This window comes from Notolepis coatsorum (assembly GCF_963971535.1).
Source record: "Notolepis coatsorum genome assembly, chromosome: 3".
In the NCBI taxonomy this organism is placed as follows: domain Eukaryota; kingdom Metazoa; phylum Chordata; class Actinopteri; order Aulopiformes; family Paralepididae; genus Notolepis; species Notolepis coatsorum.
In genome coordinates, this window is record NC_140167.1 from 123,041,172 (window position 1) to 123,062,319 (window position 21,148).

At 44.4% G+C, this 21,148-nt stretch overlaps 1 protein-coding gene across 1 annotated transcript in view; it reads left to right on the forward strand.

The window, feature by feature from the left end:
• LOC311225988 (histone deacetylase 4-like) overlaps window positions 1-21,148 on the forward strand; it is a gene marked incomplete at both ends in the record, with an annotated part of 163,140 nt that overhangs the window by 24,231 nt on the left and 117,761 nt on the right. The window contains 1 exon segment of the mRNA XM_084311370.1: window positions 19,278-19,398. Within this exon segment, the coding sequence (XP_084167496.1) occupies window positions 19,278-19,398 (121 nt within the window).

Here is a 21,148-nt window from a genome sequence, read left to right on the forward strand (position 1 = left end):
TAATTCCACAACAAGAGATATGTAATGTTAATTACCTGAAATTATTCCGTTTTTTGGGGGGGGGGGGGGGGGGGACCCTGCATATATCGGTATCGGTTGATATCGGTTGATATCGGTATCGGTAAAAAAGCCAATATCGAGCATCCCTACATAAAACTAAACTTTGCACTATCTGACATAAAAGGGGACGGGCAACAAAAGAAGCACAAATTGCTCTTCCCATTTTTAAAACAATATAATTAATATGCTGAGACCAAGACAGAGTGCAATCCAGCATCACTCCAAGGAGTTTAGTACTTTCAACTTGTTGAACTGCCGAATTACACAAGTTTAAATGAAGCTTTGGATTTGTAGATAACCTGTGCCTTGTTCCCAGCACAATACATTTAGTCTTGGAGATATTAAGGACAAGTCTATTACATACTACCCAGTCATGCACAACTTTAAGTTCTGAAGCTGAAGTGAAGGGGGTGTGTGAGGCAGGTATGGAGGGTTGAGCTGAAGTGCATGGGGTGTGTGAGGCAGGTATATCGAAATATGAAATATCGTTGGAGGAGTAGTAGTAGTAGTAGTAGTAGTAGTAGTAGTAGTGGTAATATTGTTGGAGGAGGAGTATGAGTAGTAATAGTAGTAGTAGTAGTAGTAGTAGTAGTAGTAGTAGTAGTAGTAGTAGTAGTAGTAGTAGTAGTAGTAGTAGTAGTAGTAGTAGTAGTAGTAATATAGTTGTTGGAGGAGGAGTATGAGTAATAGTAGTAGTAGTAGTAGTAGTAGTAGTAGTAGTAGTAGTAGTAGTAGTAGTAGTAGTAGTAGTAGTAGTAGTAGTAGTAGTAGTAGTAGTAGTAGTTGGAGTAGTAGTAGTAGTAGTAGTAGTAGTAGTAGTAGTAGTAGTAGTAGTAGTAGTAGTAGTAGTAGTAGTAGTAGTAGTAGTACAGGGTAGTTGGAGTAGTAGTAGTAGTAGTAGTAGTAGTAGTAGTAGTAGTAGTAGTAGTAGTAGTAGTAGTAGTAGTAGTAGTAGTAGTAGTAGTAGTAGTAGTAGTAGTAGTAGTTGGAGTAGTAGTAGTAGTAGTAGTAGTAGTAGTAGTAGTAATATAGTTGGAGTAGTAGTAGTAGTAATATAGTTGGAGGAGGAGGAGGAGGAAGAAGAATATCAGAGTAATAGTAGTAGTTTGAGTAAGATTCACTAATGCACCTTAGCAACTTGATGAGTGTATGAGACATGTTAGGGACCATTAGGTCATCATTCATTCAATAAGCTATTGTTCTGTGTTAGCAGTGTGTTGGATGCTGCAACAGCTCTGGCCAACAAGGGCTGCATATTAAGTAACGGATGACACGCCGCTCATGTACATGTCAAAATACTTCCCAAAGGTCAGTGAATACCACGACCACAACACCAGAGGGAGCTCCACAAATCATGTTAAACCCAGATTCGGCTCAAACAAGGGACTAAACACGTTTCGCAATTATGCCACATCAATGTGGAACACAGCTGTAAGGAATGTGAATCACTACCCACATTCAAAACCACTCTCAAAGAGCACCTACGGGAGACTGCAATTCGTAACTGGCCCCTGTAAATGTCCAAACCCAACCCCCTCCAATGTCTACCCAATCGTAATTTCATCTATTTGCATATTCATGATCGACGCATCGTATTGTTAATTGTATGTGCCTTTTGCGGTGGAAATGGCAGACGCTCAAAGTCATAACATGCGCAGCGTGTAATCTAACTAATGCACAGTGAATCACATGCATTATAAATAACTTCTCTTAACCTGTTAAGCTGTATCCCTATTGTATTTCCAGTGACAGAAATATTGTGTCTGTTACTAGGCTTGAGTAAATTGTAATGAAAAAAAGGAGAATATAAATTATGATTTATTTTTGCATATGTGCCGGTGAAATGTTACAATTGTGCTGGAACCGAGCTCGCTCACTGAGCTCATTCAGCACCTTCTTGAGATCAAGTGTAAAAAAAATCTAAGAAAATGAATAAAGGGAAGATGATTAAACAGAAGGAGTTGTAGATACAGTAATAAATGATAATCGATTTTAATTATAAATTCATATTTGACCTTGAACTTGACCTTGACCTTATTATGGCCAAATCATACATCTATGGATAGGGAAAAGGCTCCTCTTTCCAATGGCTATGTTAAATCTGGATTTAGTCATTTCCTTGCGGTTTTACGATAAAAGAGATATAATTAGCATTTTTTCGATAAATTCTTATTTTCGGTAAATCGTATAAAACATCGGTAAAAATGAAAATATACACTTTGACTGCTGTTTTGATATGGTTATGGTCTTTACTCTTGGCTACAAAAAAAAACATTAACACATTGACCGCCAGCAGCAGGGGGCGCTGATCCCCCTTCATCGGCAGGTCTTTATTCAATGGATATAGTTTTAGACTGCAACATTTGCGAGTGCTTAAAATATATATTATATGGGGCGGTCAGGTGGCGTAGCGGAGATTGCACTCGTCACCAATGCAAGAGGCTGTGGTCTCGACTCCCGGCGTCAGCATTGCCTTGGCTTGGGCTGATCGCTATACTAACTCGTTTGGCTGGGTTAGGGGGAGGGAAGCCGTGGGTGGGAAACTGGCGTTGTGGACAGCGACGCCTACAGGTCAGGTCTGGGCGCTTGCTCAGCGGAGGCAGGACTTGAGGAAGGCAGCGTGACCTCCCACGCGTTACACCAATGAGAGCCCTCACTGCCAGGTGAGAAGAGAGCCACTGGCTGTCGCCGCACGTGTCGGAGGAAGCGTGCGTATACTTCAGGGTTCCCTTGTACCGACCAGTAGGAGAACATGCGCACAACAACCAGGTAGGGGAGGGGGGGGAATTGGCACAACGACTAAATTGGGACGGGGAGAAAACAGAGAAAAATCGGAGAAAGAGAGATACAAAAAAAAATATATATATATCTTATATTATATCTATGGGTCTAATAACGCTGTCGACTCTCACTGAGTTGCTTCCAGTCAACATGCCTGAAACAGATTGTTTTTTCATCCGTACATTTCCGTTTTATACCGTTTTGAATAGAGTATGGTTTGGGTGCTTTTGAGTAATTCCAGGAAAAATACGAGAAAAAGGCATTTTACTGTAATCCAGTCATCACGTTGTAATTTTTCGGCTGATTATCGAATCATCCTGAAATAAACGCTAGATTATCATTATTATATCTCGTCGAGCATACATGAAATTACCGTCGTAGCCGGGCAACTTTACACAATTCCTGTGAGTCTATTTAAGACATCTGTAAGGTTTAAAAAAAAAATGCATCGTTTTATATTTCTAATCAAGTACTCAAAACCATAATTTTTCAGCCTCAGGATTTCAGGCTGTTATGGCCTGGCTCCGCCCATAAGCACTTTGAGTGACAGTCAGCCCACACAGTCTGCGACTGGTAGACAGAGAGAGAGAGAGGGGGGGGGGGTGGGGGGGTGGGAGAGAGAGGGGGAGAGAGAGAGAGAGAGAGAGAGGGAGAGAGAGAGAGGGAGGATTCACTATCATTCTGCTCTCCGCGGGGCGGGCGGGGGGGGGGGCCCTCATGAGGACGATTCGCGATGCCACTTTGCCGACCTCTAGCGGCTCGGGTGTGCATTTCTTTTAATACAATAATAGATAGAATTAAAGCCCTATTTGTTTCCTGTCGATTGCCCTTTCAGGTGACAAAATCAGCGGTTCTCGAGTTACATGCCGATATGTGAGGCGTGCGCCAAAGTACACATTACCACCCCTGACTCCCGGGGCTCTCGCTCCGTCAATCATTTGGCGATCTTGAAAATCTTTGGACAGGGTTGTAGCCAATTGGTGTGGCTTTCCAATGATACCCCACATGGGGATCTAATATGGTCTCTATTGATCGATTTATGATAAAGAAAAGCAGGGTCCCCTTATAAGGGGACCTTACAGCCAGTGCACGTCGTGCACGCCCACTGTAAGCGATATTGCGTCTAGCCCGAGAAAAATACGGCTACGGCTAGCCCGAGAGAAATGCGGCTACGGAACGTATTCTCTATCAGACAGTCACTTCCTGTTCATGAAAACAATTATTTATATTTGATATATTAACGTTATATTGTGCATTGGAAACACAACCATACTTAAAATGAGTAAATATTATTCATTTTAAACATGTTTATATTATTTATAGGGCTATAAAAAAAATTTAAAAAATCTTCTTCTTCTCTCTTTTAACAGGGAGGGCGGCGCTCTAGCGCCCCCATTGACCAGCCGCCACTGATACCAATACATCCAGACATAGTCAGATTTATTTTTATTATAATAATTTAATTCCATGGATGTCTGTAGAAACGAAGTGAACACAATCCCCAAGGACTTCTCCCAAATGAAGCCGTTAAAACACTGGCGAACACCTCTCTGTCCGACTTACGACTGCCTTTTCGAGTTTGTAAATCATACGAACAAATTTACCAAAAGAAGCCATTCGAGAACGCCAAAGAAGTTTGTAAATCGAGTTACGAAGTAATTTCTTGGTAACTTTCTCTTACAGTAAGTCCGTTCGAGAATGAGGACCGTTAATTTTACAGCGTGCGTTTCGTAGCTATGGCATCTACAACTACCAACTCACTGTACCAACAACAAGTGAGTTTTATGCCCTGAGTGAAAGCAAACTCCACGCTGCTTCTCTCACATGCTTGTCATAGAGAAGAGCACTGCAGTGGGCTGAGCCATTGAGTCAGACTGTGCTACAGAGAATGGCGTCAGAGGAGCACATGTGTCATCAGAAGAGCACATGTTGTGTTAGAGGAGCACATGTTGTGTTAGAGGAGCACATGTTGTGTTAGAGGAGCACATGTTGTGTTAGAGGAGCACATGTTTCTTTAGAGGAGCACATGTTGTGTTAGAGGAGCACATGTTGTGTTAGAGGAGCACATGTTGTGTTAGAGGAGCACATGTTGTGTTAGAGGAGCACATGTTGTGTTAGAGGAGCACATGTTGTGTTAGAGGAGCGCATGTTGTGTTAGAGGAGCGCATGTTGTGTTAGAGGAGCACATGTTGTGTTAGAGGAGCGCATGTTGTGTTAGAGGAGCGCATGTTGTGTTAGAGGAGCGCATGTTGTGTTAGAGGAGCGCATGTTGTGTTAGGGCTCGCGTCCACCTGCCTCATATTTATGACCGCACGCGTCTTTTTTCAATGTATCCCAATGGGGAGAGAGCGTATGCGGCCGCATGCGCCGCCTATAGAAAGTGCGCTGCAGTCGGCTTCTTTTTTCAGCTTTTTTGTGCGGCCGAATGTTGAAACTTTCTTAACTTTTCAGAGCGATGCGCTGAGCTCATTTTCAGACAACCAATCACAGCCATTCATATCTACCACTCTGTTTGTAACCTGACACCGGAGCTGCCTGCCTGTCTTGGCTGTCTCCCACAGTAGACGGGCCATTGAGATTCGCGACAAAACACAAATACACTAATAATAATAACTACACGAATACACTACTAAAAAGCTAATAAAAAGCAAAGGGCGAACTGTGGTGTCAGGCAATAACTATATATATAATTAATATACAATAAAGTTATTAAAATATGCTATAATATGTTCAAAACCGCGGCATGAAAAAATGATAAAAGGATGGCTGTAGATTTCTTTCTGTCATCTACAAGATGCGCTTCATGCCAGCGCTGCCGGCGCACTATCAGTGTTTTTGTGAGCCAGGTGGACGCGGGCCCTTAGAGGAGCACATGTTGCGTTAGAGGAGCACATGTTGCGTTAGAGGAGCACATGTTGTGTTAGAGGAGCACATGTTGTGTTAGAGGAGCACATGTTGTGATGTTGTCTTAGAGGAGCACAGGTTGTGTTAGAGGAGCACATGGAGCGTCAGAGGAACCATGTGGTGTCAGAGGAAACATGTGGCATCAGAGGAACCATGTGGCGTCAGAGGAACCATGTGGCATCAGAGGAACCATGTGGCGTCAGAGGAACCATGTGGTGTCAGAGGAACCATGTGGCGCCAGAGGAACCATGTGGCGTCAGAGGAACCGTGTGGTGTCAGAGGAACCGTGTGGCGTCAGAGGAACCATGTGGCGTCAGAGGAACCATGTGGCATCAGAGGAACCATGTGGTGTCAGAGGAACCGTGTGGCGTCAGAGTAGGGTTGCCACCCGTCCCGTAAAATATGGAATCGTCCCGTAATTGGAAACTAAAAGACGCGTTCCGTATTGAACTGATACGGGACGACCTTTGTCCAGTATTTTAAGGTTGCCAGTTTAGTGAGAGAAATGAGCCAGCCGACCTACAAAAACAAGCAAATTGTGTCCAAAAGTTGCGGGAAATAAACAGACTTGGCAACTCTGGTATGAATGAATGAATGAATGAAAACTTTATTTAACAGATTGCAGAATGGGTACAATACAGTACGGCTCAATACATACAATTGTTAAGGGGATGCAGACCTGAGAAAGACGTTTGTCTTGTTTCCATCAGGGTCCCCCATTTTCAATTCATATAGACATATATGACATACATGACATACAGATAGTCAGTACTGCTACATCTATACATTTTTGACATACCAGATTTGCAAATACAGTACTGTTTGTGATACAGAAGGAGTCAAGAAAAGGGAGTATATACATTTGACGTAGAAACTGTACATTGGAGGAGGTTGTGTGGGGGGGGGTTGGGTACATTGGGATATTGACAACCATACTGGGTAATTTACATTGGAGGTGGTTGGGGGGGGGGGCGGGGGGCACACTGTATAAACAAGTAACACTGTACATTGAGGGGGGGGGGGAGGAGACACTGTACAAACAAACACAAATGTACATTGAACTATTGACAAAACCATACTAGGTAAATGACTGTACATTGGAGGGGGTTGGGTTAGGATATTTACAGGGGCCAGTGTTGAATTGCAGTCTCCCGTAGGTGTCCCTTGAGAGAGGTTTTGAAAGTGGGTAGTGATCCACATTCCTTTACAGCTTTGGGTAGGGCGTTCCACATTGATGTGGCATAATTGCGAAACGTGTTTAGTCCCTTATTTGAGCCGAATCTGGGTTTAACATGATTTGTGGAGCTCCCTCTGGTGTTGTGATCGTGGTATTCACTGACCTTTGGGAAGTTTTTGACATGTACATGGGTACCTTGGTCGTGTAGTGTATCTTGTAGACCAGGCCCATTGCAAGTTGTTGTACTCTGTCGTCTACTCTAAGCCATCCTAGGTTGTCAAAGTGGGCAGGGGTGAGGTGGGTTCTAGGAGTAAGGTCAAGCAGTATTCTGACCAGTTTGTTTTGAGATGTTTGTAATTTTGTTTTTAGCGCCTTTGAGGTGCTTTGGTACCATGAGGTGCAAGCATAGTCGTAGTACCCCTGAATGAGTGCTCCTGCCAGAGTCTTCAGGGTGTTCTTGTTTACCAGAGAGGAGATCCGGTACAAGAATCGAGTTCGTTGGTTGACTTTTTTTATTACATTGGATGCCATTTTGTCACAGGAGAGATTAGCCTCTAGGATGGAACCCAGGTAGGTAATTTCATCTTTCCTTGTGACAATATTGTCACCCACTGTAACTGAGAAGCCGTCGGTCTTGCTGAGTTTGTTATTTGAACCGAAGAGAATGGACTCTGTTTTGCCCATGTGTAATGATAGTTTGTTATCAGCGAGCCATATGCAGATTCTGCCTAGTTCCGAGCTGAGGGTTTTTTCAACCTGTAACTTGTTCTTGTCAGAGACCAGCAGGGCTGAGTCGTCCGCAAACAGGAACAAGTTGCAGTCACAAGCTGACGACATGTCATTTGCATAAATTAGGAACAGTAGCGGTCCTAGTATGCTTCCTTGTGGAACACCACAGCTCACTGTGAGGGGGGGGGATAGGGTACCGTTTACCTCCACCATCTGTTCCCTCCCCTCAAGGTAGGATTGCATCCAGCTCACTGATAGACTATCAAAACCAATTGCTTTTAGCTTGTCAATCAGAATGGAGTGATTGACCGTGTCAAAGGCCTTTTGTAGGTCCAGCATGACCATGCCGCAGTATTTGCCTGCGTCCACCTCTTGTTTGATGTGGTCATTCAAATAGAGAAGGCATGTGTCAGTGGAGTGGGATGTTCTGAAGCCAGATTGGAATTCGTAGATTAGATTTTTTTCCGCTAGGTACTTTTCGACCTGTTCGTAGACTATTTTTTCCATGACTTTCGAGATGGAGGTGAGAATAGAAACAGGGCGGTAGTTGCCTGGGTCTAATTTGCTGCCCTTTTTGTGCAGAGGGGTCACCCTCGCAATTTTGAAGTCCTTGGGGACGTGTCCCTGTTTTATGGAGAGGTTTATTATGTGTGTGATGATTGGTGTGATGGCGGCTGCTGAGTCTCTGAGGAATTTGGAGGGGATGTTGTCATGGCCAGTGGCCTTGTTAGGTTGGAGGGCGCTCAGTTTATTGAGTACCTCATCTGTTGTTACCATTTCCAGCTTGAAGTCGTCCTTGCGGACCCCTAGGTTTTTGTAGTAAGCTACTATGTGTTCTACCCCATAAAGCCCTGAGTGGGAGGGTAGTTTGTTTACCAGTGTTGTGGCTATGTTTGTGAAGAAAATGTTTAAGTAATTGGCTACATCCAGCTTGTCTGTGATGAGCGTGTTGTCCGTTTTTATGTTTATGTTTGAGAATCTGGTTTTAAGTTTTTTACTGCATCCTAGTTGATTATTGAGTAATTTCCAAAGTTCACGTGGTTTGTTTTTGTTTTCCTCAGTTTTGTCATTGATGAAATTCTTTTTTGCAGTTTTGATCATGGAGTTTACGTCGTTTCTTAGTCTGTTTCTTTCTAGTTTGAGTTCAGTCACGTGGGCTTGGAGTTCACTGCTCGTGCTTTTAGTAAGCTTTGACTGACTTTTACGAAACTCAGAGCATTTTTTGTCTCTGGTTTTCATAGCGGCCAGTATTTCGGAGTGCATCCACGGCTCAGCGCGATTTTTTACCCTGGTGGTTCTTAGGGGGGCCATGTCGTTTAGTATTGCTGAGAATTTGGTTTTGAAACCAAGCCATGTTTCGTCAACCAGTGTACCATTGAGTTCATCTGACCAGTCCAGACTCTCCAGTTCAAGGTTGAAGGCCTCGCTAGAGTAGGTTTTGAGGTCTCTAGATGTGACTGTTTTGTGGCAGCCAGCCTTTTGTTTTAGTTTTTTTCGGGTACAGAATATCATATAATGATCACTTAACCCACATGCTATAACCCCTTTATTTGAGATCTTGGACTTGTCGGAGGTCAGAATGAGGTCAATGGTAGTCTGAGTTGATTCACATACACGTGTGGGTTGGGTGATTAGCTGGCTGAGGCCATGCAGATCACAAAACCTACTGAAGGCCTTGAAGACGGGTGCATCTTTTCGTTGCATATCCGTGTTCCAGTCTCCAATAAGAATTTTGTCTACATCCTCAACTCCAGCTAAACACCCATCCAGTGTATCATAAAAGCCACTATGATCTGGCGGCCTGTAGACTGTGCCAACCAGTAGGGATTTCGCCCTTTCGAATAGGATTTCCACCCATACAGTTTCAATTGATTTATGATTCAGGTGGGCGTGGGCTCAGCAGCTCACCGACCAATGAGAATTAGCGCTTTCACGTTGCTAAGAAGAGTTCTGTGCTGTTGTGCCAATCCTCTGTCTGTGCGCTGCCTGTCATGGTTGCTGGTTGAAAATGTCCACAGCAGACACTGTGACTCCACCGCGTCCTAAAAAGACAAAACGCCTCCAGACCTGAGTGGGAAGAGGCAAACCACTGGCTTGATAGTGTCAGTGGAGATGTTTACAAAGCAAACTGCAAAGTATGTATGCGTGTGTTTTCTGTGGCGCATGGTGGACTGACTGATCTCAGACAGCATGCCTCAGGAGAATAACATGCCAGAAATATAAGAACGCAAAGGACACAAGCACAGGTATCACAGTTCTTCATGACTGAAACATCTCCTGAGATTGATTCGGTATGGGATATTACATCTTATTTATCTGGTTGTGTTTTTAACTAGATATCAGTATTTCTATTTACCTGCCCTGGCAGCCAGGAGCCTACTCTTCTTTGCACTTTTTTTTTTATTAATCTTTTAATTTGGGTCATACAAGTGTTTCATTGTATTATTGTCCTCTTTCAATAAAAGTGTTCCCAGGCTTTGTTTTTACAGCACTTTATATGCATACAGTATTATGCTCAAGTTGAGGCTATAGTTCAGCCAATTTATTTAAACAATGTTAAATGCAAATAAAGCACTTTAAACTTTAAGTATGACTAAATGCTTTCTTGACTATTATAGTAACTGTTCCAAAATGCATAGATTTCTATGTATTTTAGGGGTTTGGGGGGCTACCTCTTTTTTTTTTTTTTTTTTTTCCCTCCATTTTCCTCTGATTTTCTCCCATCCCAATGTTAGTCGTATGCCAATTCCCAGTCCCTTCCTGGTCGCTGCGCTTTACCCCCCACAGTCAGATCATTTGGGAGAGTGGAGGCTACCACGTGCTTCCTCCGACACACGTCCAGCCAATCACCGCTTCTTTTCACCTGGCAGCGCGGATTCTCATTGAGAGGGCGTAGCGTGTGGGAGGACCACACTATCCCCCTCACGTCCAATCCGCGCTTAGCAGGCGCCCCGACCGAACTGTAGGAGTCGCTGTTTACAACGACCCGGACCCACCCCGCCAGCTTCTCCCACCCTCTGATACAGCCAATTGTATCAGTGCAGACGGCCAGCCAAGCTGGTGACAACCCCGGAGCTGTGAGCTGGATTCGAACAGGCGAACCAAGCTCACAGCTCCGGGGCTGGTGACGAACGCAATCTCCGCTCGACCACCTAACCGCCTTGGGGGGCTACCTCTTTTTAATATAAATGTCATAGATTGTTTTATTTAGATTTCATAGATTTCTATGCATTTCAGGAGTTTGGGGGGCTGGCTCCCCAAAATAATTAAATAACATAACCCTAACCCTAACCCTAAAACCGAAATAAAGTAAAAAAAAAAAAATAGTGACAAAATCCGCCAAATTTCGCCCCAAAAAACGCCCCAAAACCGCCCAATTTTTTTTCTCTCGATGATAAGTGTCCCTTATTTCTATTGGTCAAAGGTGGCAACCCTACGTCAGAGGAACCGTGTGGTGTCAGAGGAACCATGTGGTGTCAGAGGAACCATGTGGCGTCAGAGGAACCATGTGGTGTCAGAGGAACCATGTAGTGTCAGAGGAACCATGTGGTGTCAGAGGAACCGTGTGGTGTCAGAGGAACCATGTGGTGTCAGAGGAACCATGTGGTGTCAGAGGAACCATGTGGTGTCAGAGGAACCATGTGGTGTCAGAGGAACCGTGTGGTGTCAGAGGAACCATGTGGCGTCAGAGGAACCATGTGGTGTCAGAGGAACCATGTGGCGTCAGAGGAACCATGTGGTGTCAGAGGAACCATGTGGTGTCAGAGGAACCGTGTGGTGTCAGAGGAACCGTGTGGCGTCAGAGGAACCAGGAACCGTGTGGCGTCAGAGGAACCATGTGGCGTCAGAGGAACCATGTGGTGTCAGAGGAACCATGTGGTGTCAGAGGAACCGTGTGGTGTCAGAGGAACCGTGTGGTGTCAGAGGAACCGTGTGGTGTCAGAGGAACCATGTGGTGTCAGAGGAACCGTGTGGTGTCAGAGGAACCATGTGGTGTCAGAGGAACCGTGTGGTGTCAGAGGAACCATGTGGTGTCAGAGGAACCATGTGGCGTCAGAGGAACCGTGTGGTGTCAGGGGAACCGTGTGGCGTCAGAGGAACCATGTGGTGTCAGGGGAACCATGTGGTGTCAGAGGAACCATGTGGCGTCAGAGGAACCATGTGGCGTCAGAGGAACCATGTGGCGTCAGAGGAACCATGTGGTGTCAGAGGAACCGTGTGGTGTCAGAGGAACCGTGTGGTGTCAGAGGAACCGTGTAGTGTCAGAGGAACCATGTGGCGTCAGAGGAACCGTGTGTTTTATCGCCCAGCTGATAAAAATATACCGATACCTATAATATGAAAAACAAATTATATCTAAGCTGATTATCCACCAGGAGTGATCATCAATCAGTTGATGCCTTAATTCTGGCACAATTCTGACACTATCAAGGCAAGTGTTGTAGAAAAAGCACTTGCATGTTGTGAGCTAGGTTTTACTGCCAATAATAGGGCAGCAATTCCAGGACAGTCATTTTCTAGACCATCCTTGACAAGGCGAGGTTAGCCCGACTAGCATGGAAAGAGCATGGGATGGCAAACAGAGGGAGCTTTGTTTAACGCTGCAGTAAATTGCCTGGAGGGGCAGCCTCATAAAAGGCAATTTGCCTGGGTGTTCTGGCCTACATATTGGGATGTCAGCAGTTTTGCCCCTGCCGTGATTTAGAAAGCATATTAACAGCTAACACGTTGACCATATTCACACAGCAGCCATTTTGCTCTTATGTCATGCTCAGGTTGGATTGCTTTGAGGACACAAGAGCCAATTGGCCATTGTGTGAATAAATGGTAAATTCCAGCAATCACTACTCTCACCTGCCTCCTGCTACTCACCTGTTGTCCCTACTCTCTCCTGCCTGACCTGCTAGTCACCTGTTGTCCCTACTCTCTCCTGCCTCCTGCTACTCACCTGTTGTCCCTACTCTCTCCTACCTGGGCCCCGTTCCCCGTACCTGGCTAACTGAGTTAGCCGGATAATTTCCAGCATAGCCTGACTTAAGCCGGACCTTTCTGTTCCCCGACGCTCGATTGTCTAAATCACCATGAAAACAGATCAAAAAGTTTGAGCCTGGTCGAGAGCAGGGTTAAGTTCAGTTAGCTGGATGAACCATGGCCACGCCCCCGCAAAGAAATGCCAGCTCGCTTCCTGAAATGATTCTCACAGTCTAGATCTGCATTATACCATTCTGAATTATGTTGCTGTGCTTCGTTTTCCTAGAGGGGGCTTTTGAAATGTATAATAATAGAACTAAATGCTGATAATAAATCATATTCAGCCTATAGATTTACTTTGTCCTAAATAAAATAATGCACTGGTTATTTTAATAACGGCGCATTGCAAATGTGAATCCCGCTCTGATATTTTTAATGGCTCTGATTAGTTTCATATATTCTCAGCTGTAGATTTGCTTAACGGAGCGCCCGGATTGTGTTTCATTCAAGCATAAAATTGAAGTGTCTATGCGTGGATTGTGGTTTTTGTGGATTATGAATTACGAGGACTCTGAGGATTGTTGAATTGTATCATCACTCACACGTTATTGTGATATTGTAACTGGGATTAAAATGTCTGATGAGATGCGCTGTTTGACGGATTTGAGAAATTGAATGAGCCGTTGACGTCACATTAATGCATTTGAAGAGCATTTGCAATAAAGAGATAAAACTTCATTCAAAAGAAAAATATTCGAAACACGGGTCTCTTGTCCATTGATGGATACACAATGGATATATCCCGTCTGGCACAGTGATGCAACGGCCAGTGTTCGCTCCTGGCAAGCGGGCGACCCGAGTTCGAGACCCCGCGTTTCCAATATAATTTTTTTGGAATATAATATTAATGATTATACGCAAAAGTAGCCTAGTTTTAAGTTAAAATATTATAAATCTACATGCATTGAGGATGTCATTCTTTATATAGCTCTCAACGTGCACCAAATTGAATTATTCCTACATTGCAAAAAGAAGAAAAAGACTAGAAGAAGTGGGATTCGAACGCGGGTCGTCTGCGTGAAAGTCAAAACAACCAACCATCACACCACAGTGCAGATAATTAAAACATCCACCATACATCAATCAATGGGTAAGAGAGCCGTATCCTTATTCTGAAACAGTTGAACTAATTATTTTCGCTAGCAAGATCTCATTTGATTATCCATTCCATAAACCTACTGCCAGCAGGCAAGTTTAAAGAAATATAATCTGATTGATTGGGGTAATGAGGGACTTAAAATTAGCCTATAGATTATGCATTTAACTTGTCGGCGAGGCTATTGAGCCGTACTGCAATCTGTTAATAAAGTTTTAAATCAATTAATCAATCAATGCCATTAGAAAATCAGGATTTCTGCTATCGATACTTGCTGGCTTTTCAGCTGAGGCGGGCGTGCGCAATTATCCTGGGTCTCAAGTCTGGTTCGAGTTAACAAGACTGAATCCACCTTCGAGGAACAGGAAAATCCCGGCTTCAAACATCGGGTTAATTGAATCTGGATAATGGGACTCTTGATCGACTTAGTTGAACCAGGTACGGGGAATAGGGCCCTGGTCTGCTAGTCACCTGTTGTCACTACTCTCTCCTGCCTGGCCTGCTAGTCACCTGTTGTCCCTACTCTCTCCTGACTCCTGCTAGTCACCTGTTGTCCCTACTCTCACCTGCCTGGCCTGCTAGTCACCTGTTGTCCCTACTCTCTCCTACCTGGCCTGCTAGTCACCTGTTGTCACTACTCTCTCCTGCCTGGCCTGCTACTCACCTGTTGTCCCTACTCTCTCCTACCTGGCCTGCTAGTCACCTGTTGTCTCTACTCTCTCCTGCCTGGCCTGCTAGTCACCTGTTGTCACTACTCTCTCCTGCCTGGCCTGCTAGTCACCTGTTGTCCCTACTCTCACCTGCCTGGCCTGCTAGTCACCTGTTGTCACTACTCTCTCCTGCCTGGCCTGCTAGTCACCTGTTGTCCCTACTCTCTCCTGCCTGGCCTGCTAGTCACCTGTTGTCCCTACTCTCTCCTGCCTGGCCTGCTAGTCACCTGTTGTCCCTACTCTCTCCTGCCTGGCCTGCTAGTCACCTGTTGTCCCTACTCTCTCCTGCCTGGCCTGCTAGTCACCTGTTGTCCCTACTCTCTCCTGCCTGGCCTGCTAGTCACCTGTTGTCCCTACTCTCTCCTGCCTGGCCTGCTAGTCACCTGTTGTCTCTACTCTCCTCCTCCGTTGCCGGAACCTTCCGTCTCATCACTTCCTGCTCAAACACCCTTTTCTTTTACCCCCTGATCTTTTCTTCCTCCACCTTAATTATCAGAACACCTATCATTTACACCACCTCCCTCTCTCGCTCTCCGATTTTCCCCGGGGTGTGTGTTTGTGGTTGTGATACGAGAGTGGTAACTGAAGAGAGAGACACAGAGAGGGTGAGGGTCCAGTCACTTAGTATTAGGGGTGGGAATCACCACAGGCCTCACGATACGATACTATCACGATACTTGAGTCACGTTATGATAGTATTGTGATACTAAATATTGCGATATATTGCGATGTATTACCTTTTTTCAACTGCAAAGTAAATCTTTCCCACCACTACTTAGTATGTCTTAGTACCTATTGGACAGGGGTGTAAAAAGTACCCAGAAATTATACTTAAGTGAAAGTATGGGTACTGTCTCAAAATCTGACTCAAGTAAAAGTCAAAGTATCTGGCTAAAAACACACTTGAGTAAAAGTCAAAAAGTCCTACTTTTAAATGTACTTAAGTACTAAAAAGTAAAAGTACATTTATTTTTAAAGGGATAGACCAGGGGTCTCAAACTCATTCCATTGTGGGCCAAGTTTTCATTTTAACTATACAGTACATTGCACCAGGTGAGTTAGTTAAAGAGGTGAGCCAATTAGTGAAATCATCAGCTGGTGTTTAGGCAAGGCTGGAATGAAACCAAGCAGACACTCTGCCCACAATGGAATGTGTTCTGCGATAGACAATGCTGAAATGAAAGAACAGAGGACACTTTTTGCATTAAAATTATTTAATGCACTTCTCCATTGAAAGTAAACTAACATGGACGGCATTCACATCACACCATGAATAATATCACAATATTAAAGACTGAATACTGTAGTATCGTGAATAATATGACAATATTAAAAACAGAATGGTGTATCCTGAATAATAGCATAATGTGGATTTTGTACTCCAAGTGAATGTCGTTTAAGGCACTGACCAAAACATTGAAAGTATCGGAGCCCTTCAGTCTTCTGCAGGCAAGTGCAGCAGAACGCCTTTCAAAGCTTTCAGTGTCGATCCAGTGAGCACTGAGCGGTTACCCCAATGAAACTTCTTTGTCGGGCTGTCCAGCAATCTGTTGTTGTCGTGATCCATTCAACTTCACTCATAGCAGCAGTGACTTTCTCTTTCGTGGTTTGAGCAGCTTTGCTGATCTTCGAGCGGACAGTGGGCCTCGTAATGACGTTAGTGCTTGGTCGCAAACCATTTATCAGGTTTTTTAATGATGGCAACTCAACAACACTATAAGGTTGGAGTCCTTGAACTATGTATTTTTTATGTAGATAGGGCCATGGATGCTCGTCTTGTCCGTCCACGCCGTCGCAGACCGTTTCGTCCTCTTCACCACTCATTGTGGCCATCTTATATGGCTTGTCACTCTGACTGTCTATTCTTCTGATAACAGGTGTTTAATCAAAGATCCCCGCTTTCTAGTCTTGCACAAGGACCAATCAGCATGGCCGGGTTCATTTTACATTGATGGGGATTTGATTGGCTGTTTACCTGCGGTCGCAGGATTAATAACGTTAACATTAGTTTGGCCAGATAAACAATTCAAATATACTAATTAAAATGGTTGGACCTGCGAGATTTGTACTTTGTACTTTGTAGGTCTGCATTTTAAATGTAAGGAGTAAAAAGTATGTTTTTTTTCTCTGAAATGTAATGGAGTAAAAGTACAAAGTATACAAACCTAATAATACTTGAGTAAAGTACAAATCCACCAAAACAGTACTTAAGTATTGTAACGAAGTACAATTACTCAAGTACTTTACACCCCTGCTATTGGATCCGCACCCTCTTAATAATACACACATTACAAAGTGAAATGAAAACTTTAAGACATTCATTTTAGTTAAGACGTTATAGTTTCAGAGATTTTAACCACTCCACCATCTCTAGATGACTTTGTTTATCTCTGTTGCCATCATCATTCACCATATCTGGTCTTTGTTACTGAGTCAGAATGACTGGTGTCTGTCCCTTATTAGCCAAAAGCAACACAGCTAATGGATACACGCTAGTCATGGTGGTACGTGTTTGTAGTCCATATGCGTTCCCTCGTTGTTCCCTCCAGAACTTTCCAGTGTCTCCTTATTGGTTGATGCACTGTAGTCTTTTGGCCCCTGCAATGGCACTGCTTGCTGGTACTTGTAGTCCATGCTGTAGGATGAACGCACACACACACACACACACACACACACACACACACACACACACACACACACACACACACACACACACACACACACACACACACACACACACACACACACACACACACACACACACACACACACACACACACACACACACACACACACACACACACACACACGCATGGAGATGTAGTGTGAACACACACAGACTCCCACCTTTAGAAACAAAGAGCCCTTTTCAAGTACTGTAGGTACCAAGCCGTTCCAAGGACGAAGGCAGAATGATCATCAAGCTGATGTTGTGAAACCACTCTCCCCTCAACTTAGCAGGAAGGAAAGAAGTGATAAGGGAACAATCATAAGGACCAACGTGTGGGTTATTACTTTCCCCACAGGCAGGATCATAGCACAGACAAACATTCCACATTTTAAGGTTTTAAAGAGGACATGCATTATAAATGGCTTTTTTATGTGTTTAGCATGGTTTTATAGTAATACAGGTTAGTATCAATGGGTCTGTGTCTCTAATTACCATATTGACTCATCAGTCTAGTCTCGAGTTCACGAGATCCTCCCTCACTCAACTAAGCTGTTCTGATTTGACGGTTTTGCTGACGTTAATATAGCACTGATTTGCATAACTAACGCCCCCTCTATGGTTGACAGCGACAGCAAACAGAGCGAGGCAGATAGTGTAACCCGACACTTCCTCAAACAGAGCGAGGCAGACAACGAGCGAGTGAGAGAGAGAGGGAGAGATAGAGAGGGAGAGAGAGAGAGGGAGAGAGAGAGAGGGAGAGAGAGAGAGAGGAGCTTCTGTCGGGGAAACAAACCATGTGCGAGGAAGCAGCAGTAGCACATACTCATTTACACACAACCTGGGCTGGACCTCGCACGAGGAAGCAGCAGTAGCACATACTCATTTACACACAACCTGGGCTGGACCTCGCGCGGGGAAGCAGCAGTAGCACATACTCATTTACACAAAACCTGGGCTGGACCTCGCGCGGGGAAGCAGCAGTAGCACATATTCATTTACACACAACCTGGACCTCGCGCAGGGAAGCAGCAGTAGCACATACTCATTTACACACAACCTGGACCTCGCGCGGGGAAGCAGCAGTAGCACATACTCATTTACACACAACCTGGACCTCGCGCGGGAAGCAGCAGTAGCACATACTCATTTACACACAACCTGGGCTGGACCTCGTGCGGGGAAGCAGCAGTAGCACATACTCATTTACACACAACCTGGGCTGGACCTTGCGCGGGGAAGCAGCAGTAGCACATACTCATTTACACACAACCTGGGCTGGACCTCGCGCGGGGAAGCAGCAGTAGCACATACTCATTTACACACAACCTGGGCTGGACCTTGCGCGGGGAAGCAGCAGTAGCACATACTCATTTACACACAACCTGGACCTCGCGGGGAAGCAGCAGTAGCACATACTCATTTACACAAAACCTGGGCTGGACCTCGTGCGGGGAAGCAACAGTAGCACATACTCATTTACACACAACCTGGACCTCGCGGGGAAGCAGCAGTAGCACATACTAATTTACACACAACCTGGACCTTGCGGGGAAGCAGCAGTAGCATATACTCATTTACACACAACCTGGACCTCGCGGGGAAGCAGCAGTAGCACATTTACACAGTGCTTATGGGCGGAGCCAGGCCAACACAGCCTGAAATGGAGAGAGTGAGAAAAATTTGGCTTTTGAGTACTTATAAAACAATATAAATAAAACAATGAATTTTTTTTAATAAAAGCTTACAGATGTGTTCAATAGACTCACAGGAATTTTGTAAAGTTGCCCAAATAGTGCTAGGAATAGCAATGCATGTGCCCCTGCATTGGCCCCCGTCATCCTAAGGATCCCCCCACAGATGTTTTTAACACTTTAAAAACTTTGTATATTGAATTTGTGTTAACAATTTGGTATGGTTTTTCCACCAAAGATGTTCAATATACTACTGAAAATGGCTAAGCAACATCCCTACACCTTTATTTATTTTAAAGCTTCGCTCTCCTCCTCTCTCCTTCCCTCTCTCCTGATTCCCTCCCCTCCCCTCCCCTCCCCTCCCCTCCCCTCCCCTCCCCTCCCCTCCCCTCCCCTCCCCTCCCCTCCCCTGTCTCCCTCCCATCAGGTGCGGTGGCCAGTACGGAAGTGAAGATGCGACTGCAGGAGTTTGTGCTGAACAAGAAGAAGGCGTTGGCCCAGCGCAGTCTGAACCACTGCATGCCCAGCGACCCACGCTACTGGTACGGGTGAGTGTCTTGCCTCTTCTCCACGTCTGCCGAAAGGGAGACCTCTGACCCACGTGTGGCTCTTTTGTACAGACATATCATAAATCAAATCAAATTTATTTGTAAGGCCCGACAACACACATTAATATCCCCATGGACCGGACACTTTCCCGGCCAACCACGTATAAGTTATTGGGAGCCAGCGGTTGTCGGTTAAAAACGTATAATTATGTTTTTGACTAGTTTTTTCTTTTATTCGATTTGAATACCCTATTCAATGTCAGGGAGCTGTATTTTGCCTGGAAAAGGCATATTGGGACTCCGAAGGTGCAGTACCGGCCAGATCCTGCTAGTAGTGCTGTATCGAGAATGCAGTAACCCCTGTTCCAGACTGGGTGTCACACTGAAAATGCTCCGGGCGCTCTTTTCTACTAACCTGAACCTAGGACTTCACCCGATCGCATTGAATAGTTTTCGGAACCCCCGATTCATTATGCTGTTGTGGGTTATGTCATCGACCAAATGGACATACAATCTACCAGATGGCGATCAAATAATTGGAATATTCTTTTTGGAATCCCACCGGCCACAGGTAAGAACAGTTTGATGGAATTTTCAACTTGATCGTGCCTTGTTTTCATAGCCATCTCCCTGATCAGCGTATGTTGTGGTAATAACGAATGCCGTTATTGGCAATCAATTAATCAGAAACGACCCCCCCCCCCCCCCCCCCCTTTCATGCATTCATGATGAAACATAATACCTATCATATGCATTAGATCTTTTAAATTGTAGCATGTGTAGGGACGAAACGCCAATGGATTTGGTATAATACACGTCGCAGCTTATAAATAGCCTCCCAGGAATTAACCCTGATCATTCCGAAATAACACTCATATTCACAACGGTATAAAACGGGAGCATATGGATGGACATTTGTTTTCTTTTTTGCATTTTGAACGGAAGGTTCTTACTGTCAAATGACCATGATATTGTATCCATAGCTATAATATAAAATATAGATTTAGCTCTACAAACAACATGATGCACAGTGAAAGTGTGTAATGGAAAGCTGGCCCAGCTATAGCTAGACAAAACAAAAAACAAAAAACACCATGAAATCCAAAATAAAATGTCAAATAAATAAATGCAACACTCCCAGACATACCCAACGCGAAGGTAAGGAAAAACTCACTAAAAACCTAGCAATGGGAAAAAAGCACCACAGGCAATGTGGAGGGGAGAAACCTTAGAAGGGCTGTTCAAGGGGGGATCTCCCTCCTTAGATGTCGGTGATAGTAGTGTTGCTATAAAACAGGTGAAACAGTTGGTGTAAGTATGTACATATACGTGTAATGAAACACAAATATGGACATGCAATAGCAACTGGTGTACATAAGAACATTTTGAATGATTGAAAATAGAATAGAGCTGATGACGGATCCATTTGAGGTATGGGGGCGACGTAGAGAGGATCGCATCCTCCCGGCCATCACCACAAGACATCCATTAACCCAGCAATGAACTAGAAATATAGACTGTTTCGGTGGAATGGAGGCCTTGCACATAATGTTTGTGTACATTAGTTCTCTTTTTTCCAACAGGGCTGCCTGTAACCATTGGTAACCAGTTTGGAATGGAAATGCCTAATTTCTGTGCAGTGGTAGAGTATATAAAACATTGGAAAAGCATGATATTACTGTTCCACTGCTAATCTCCAGTAATAAAATGCCAATTTATTACATTAGTGTTTGTATTTCTCATGTATCAA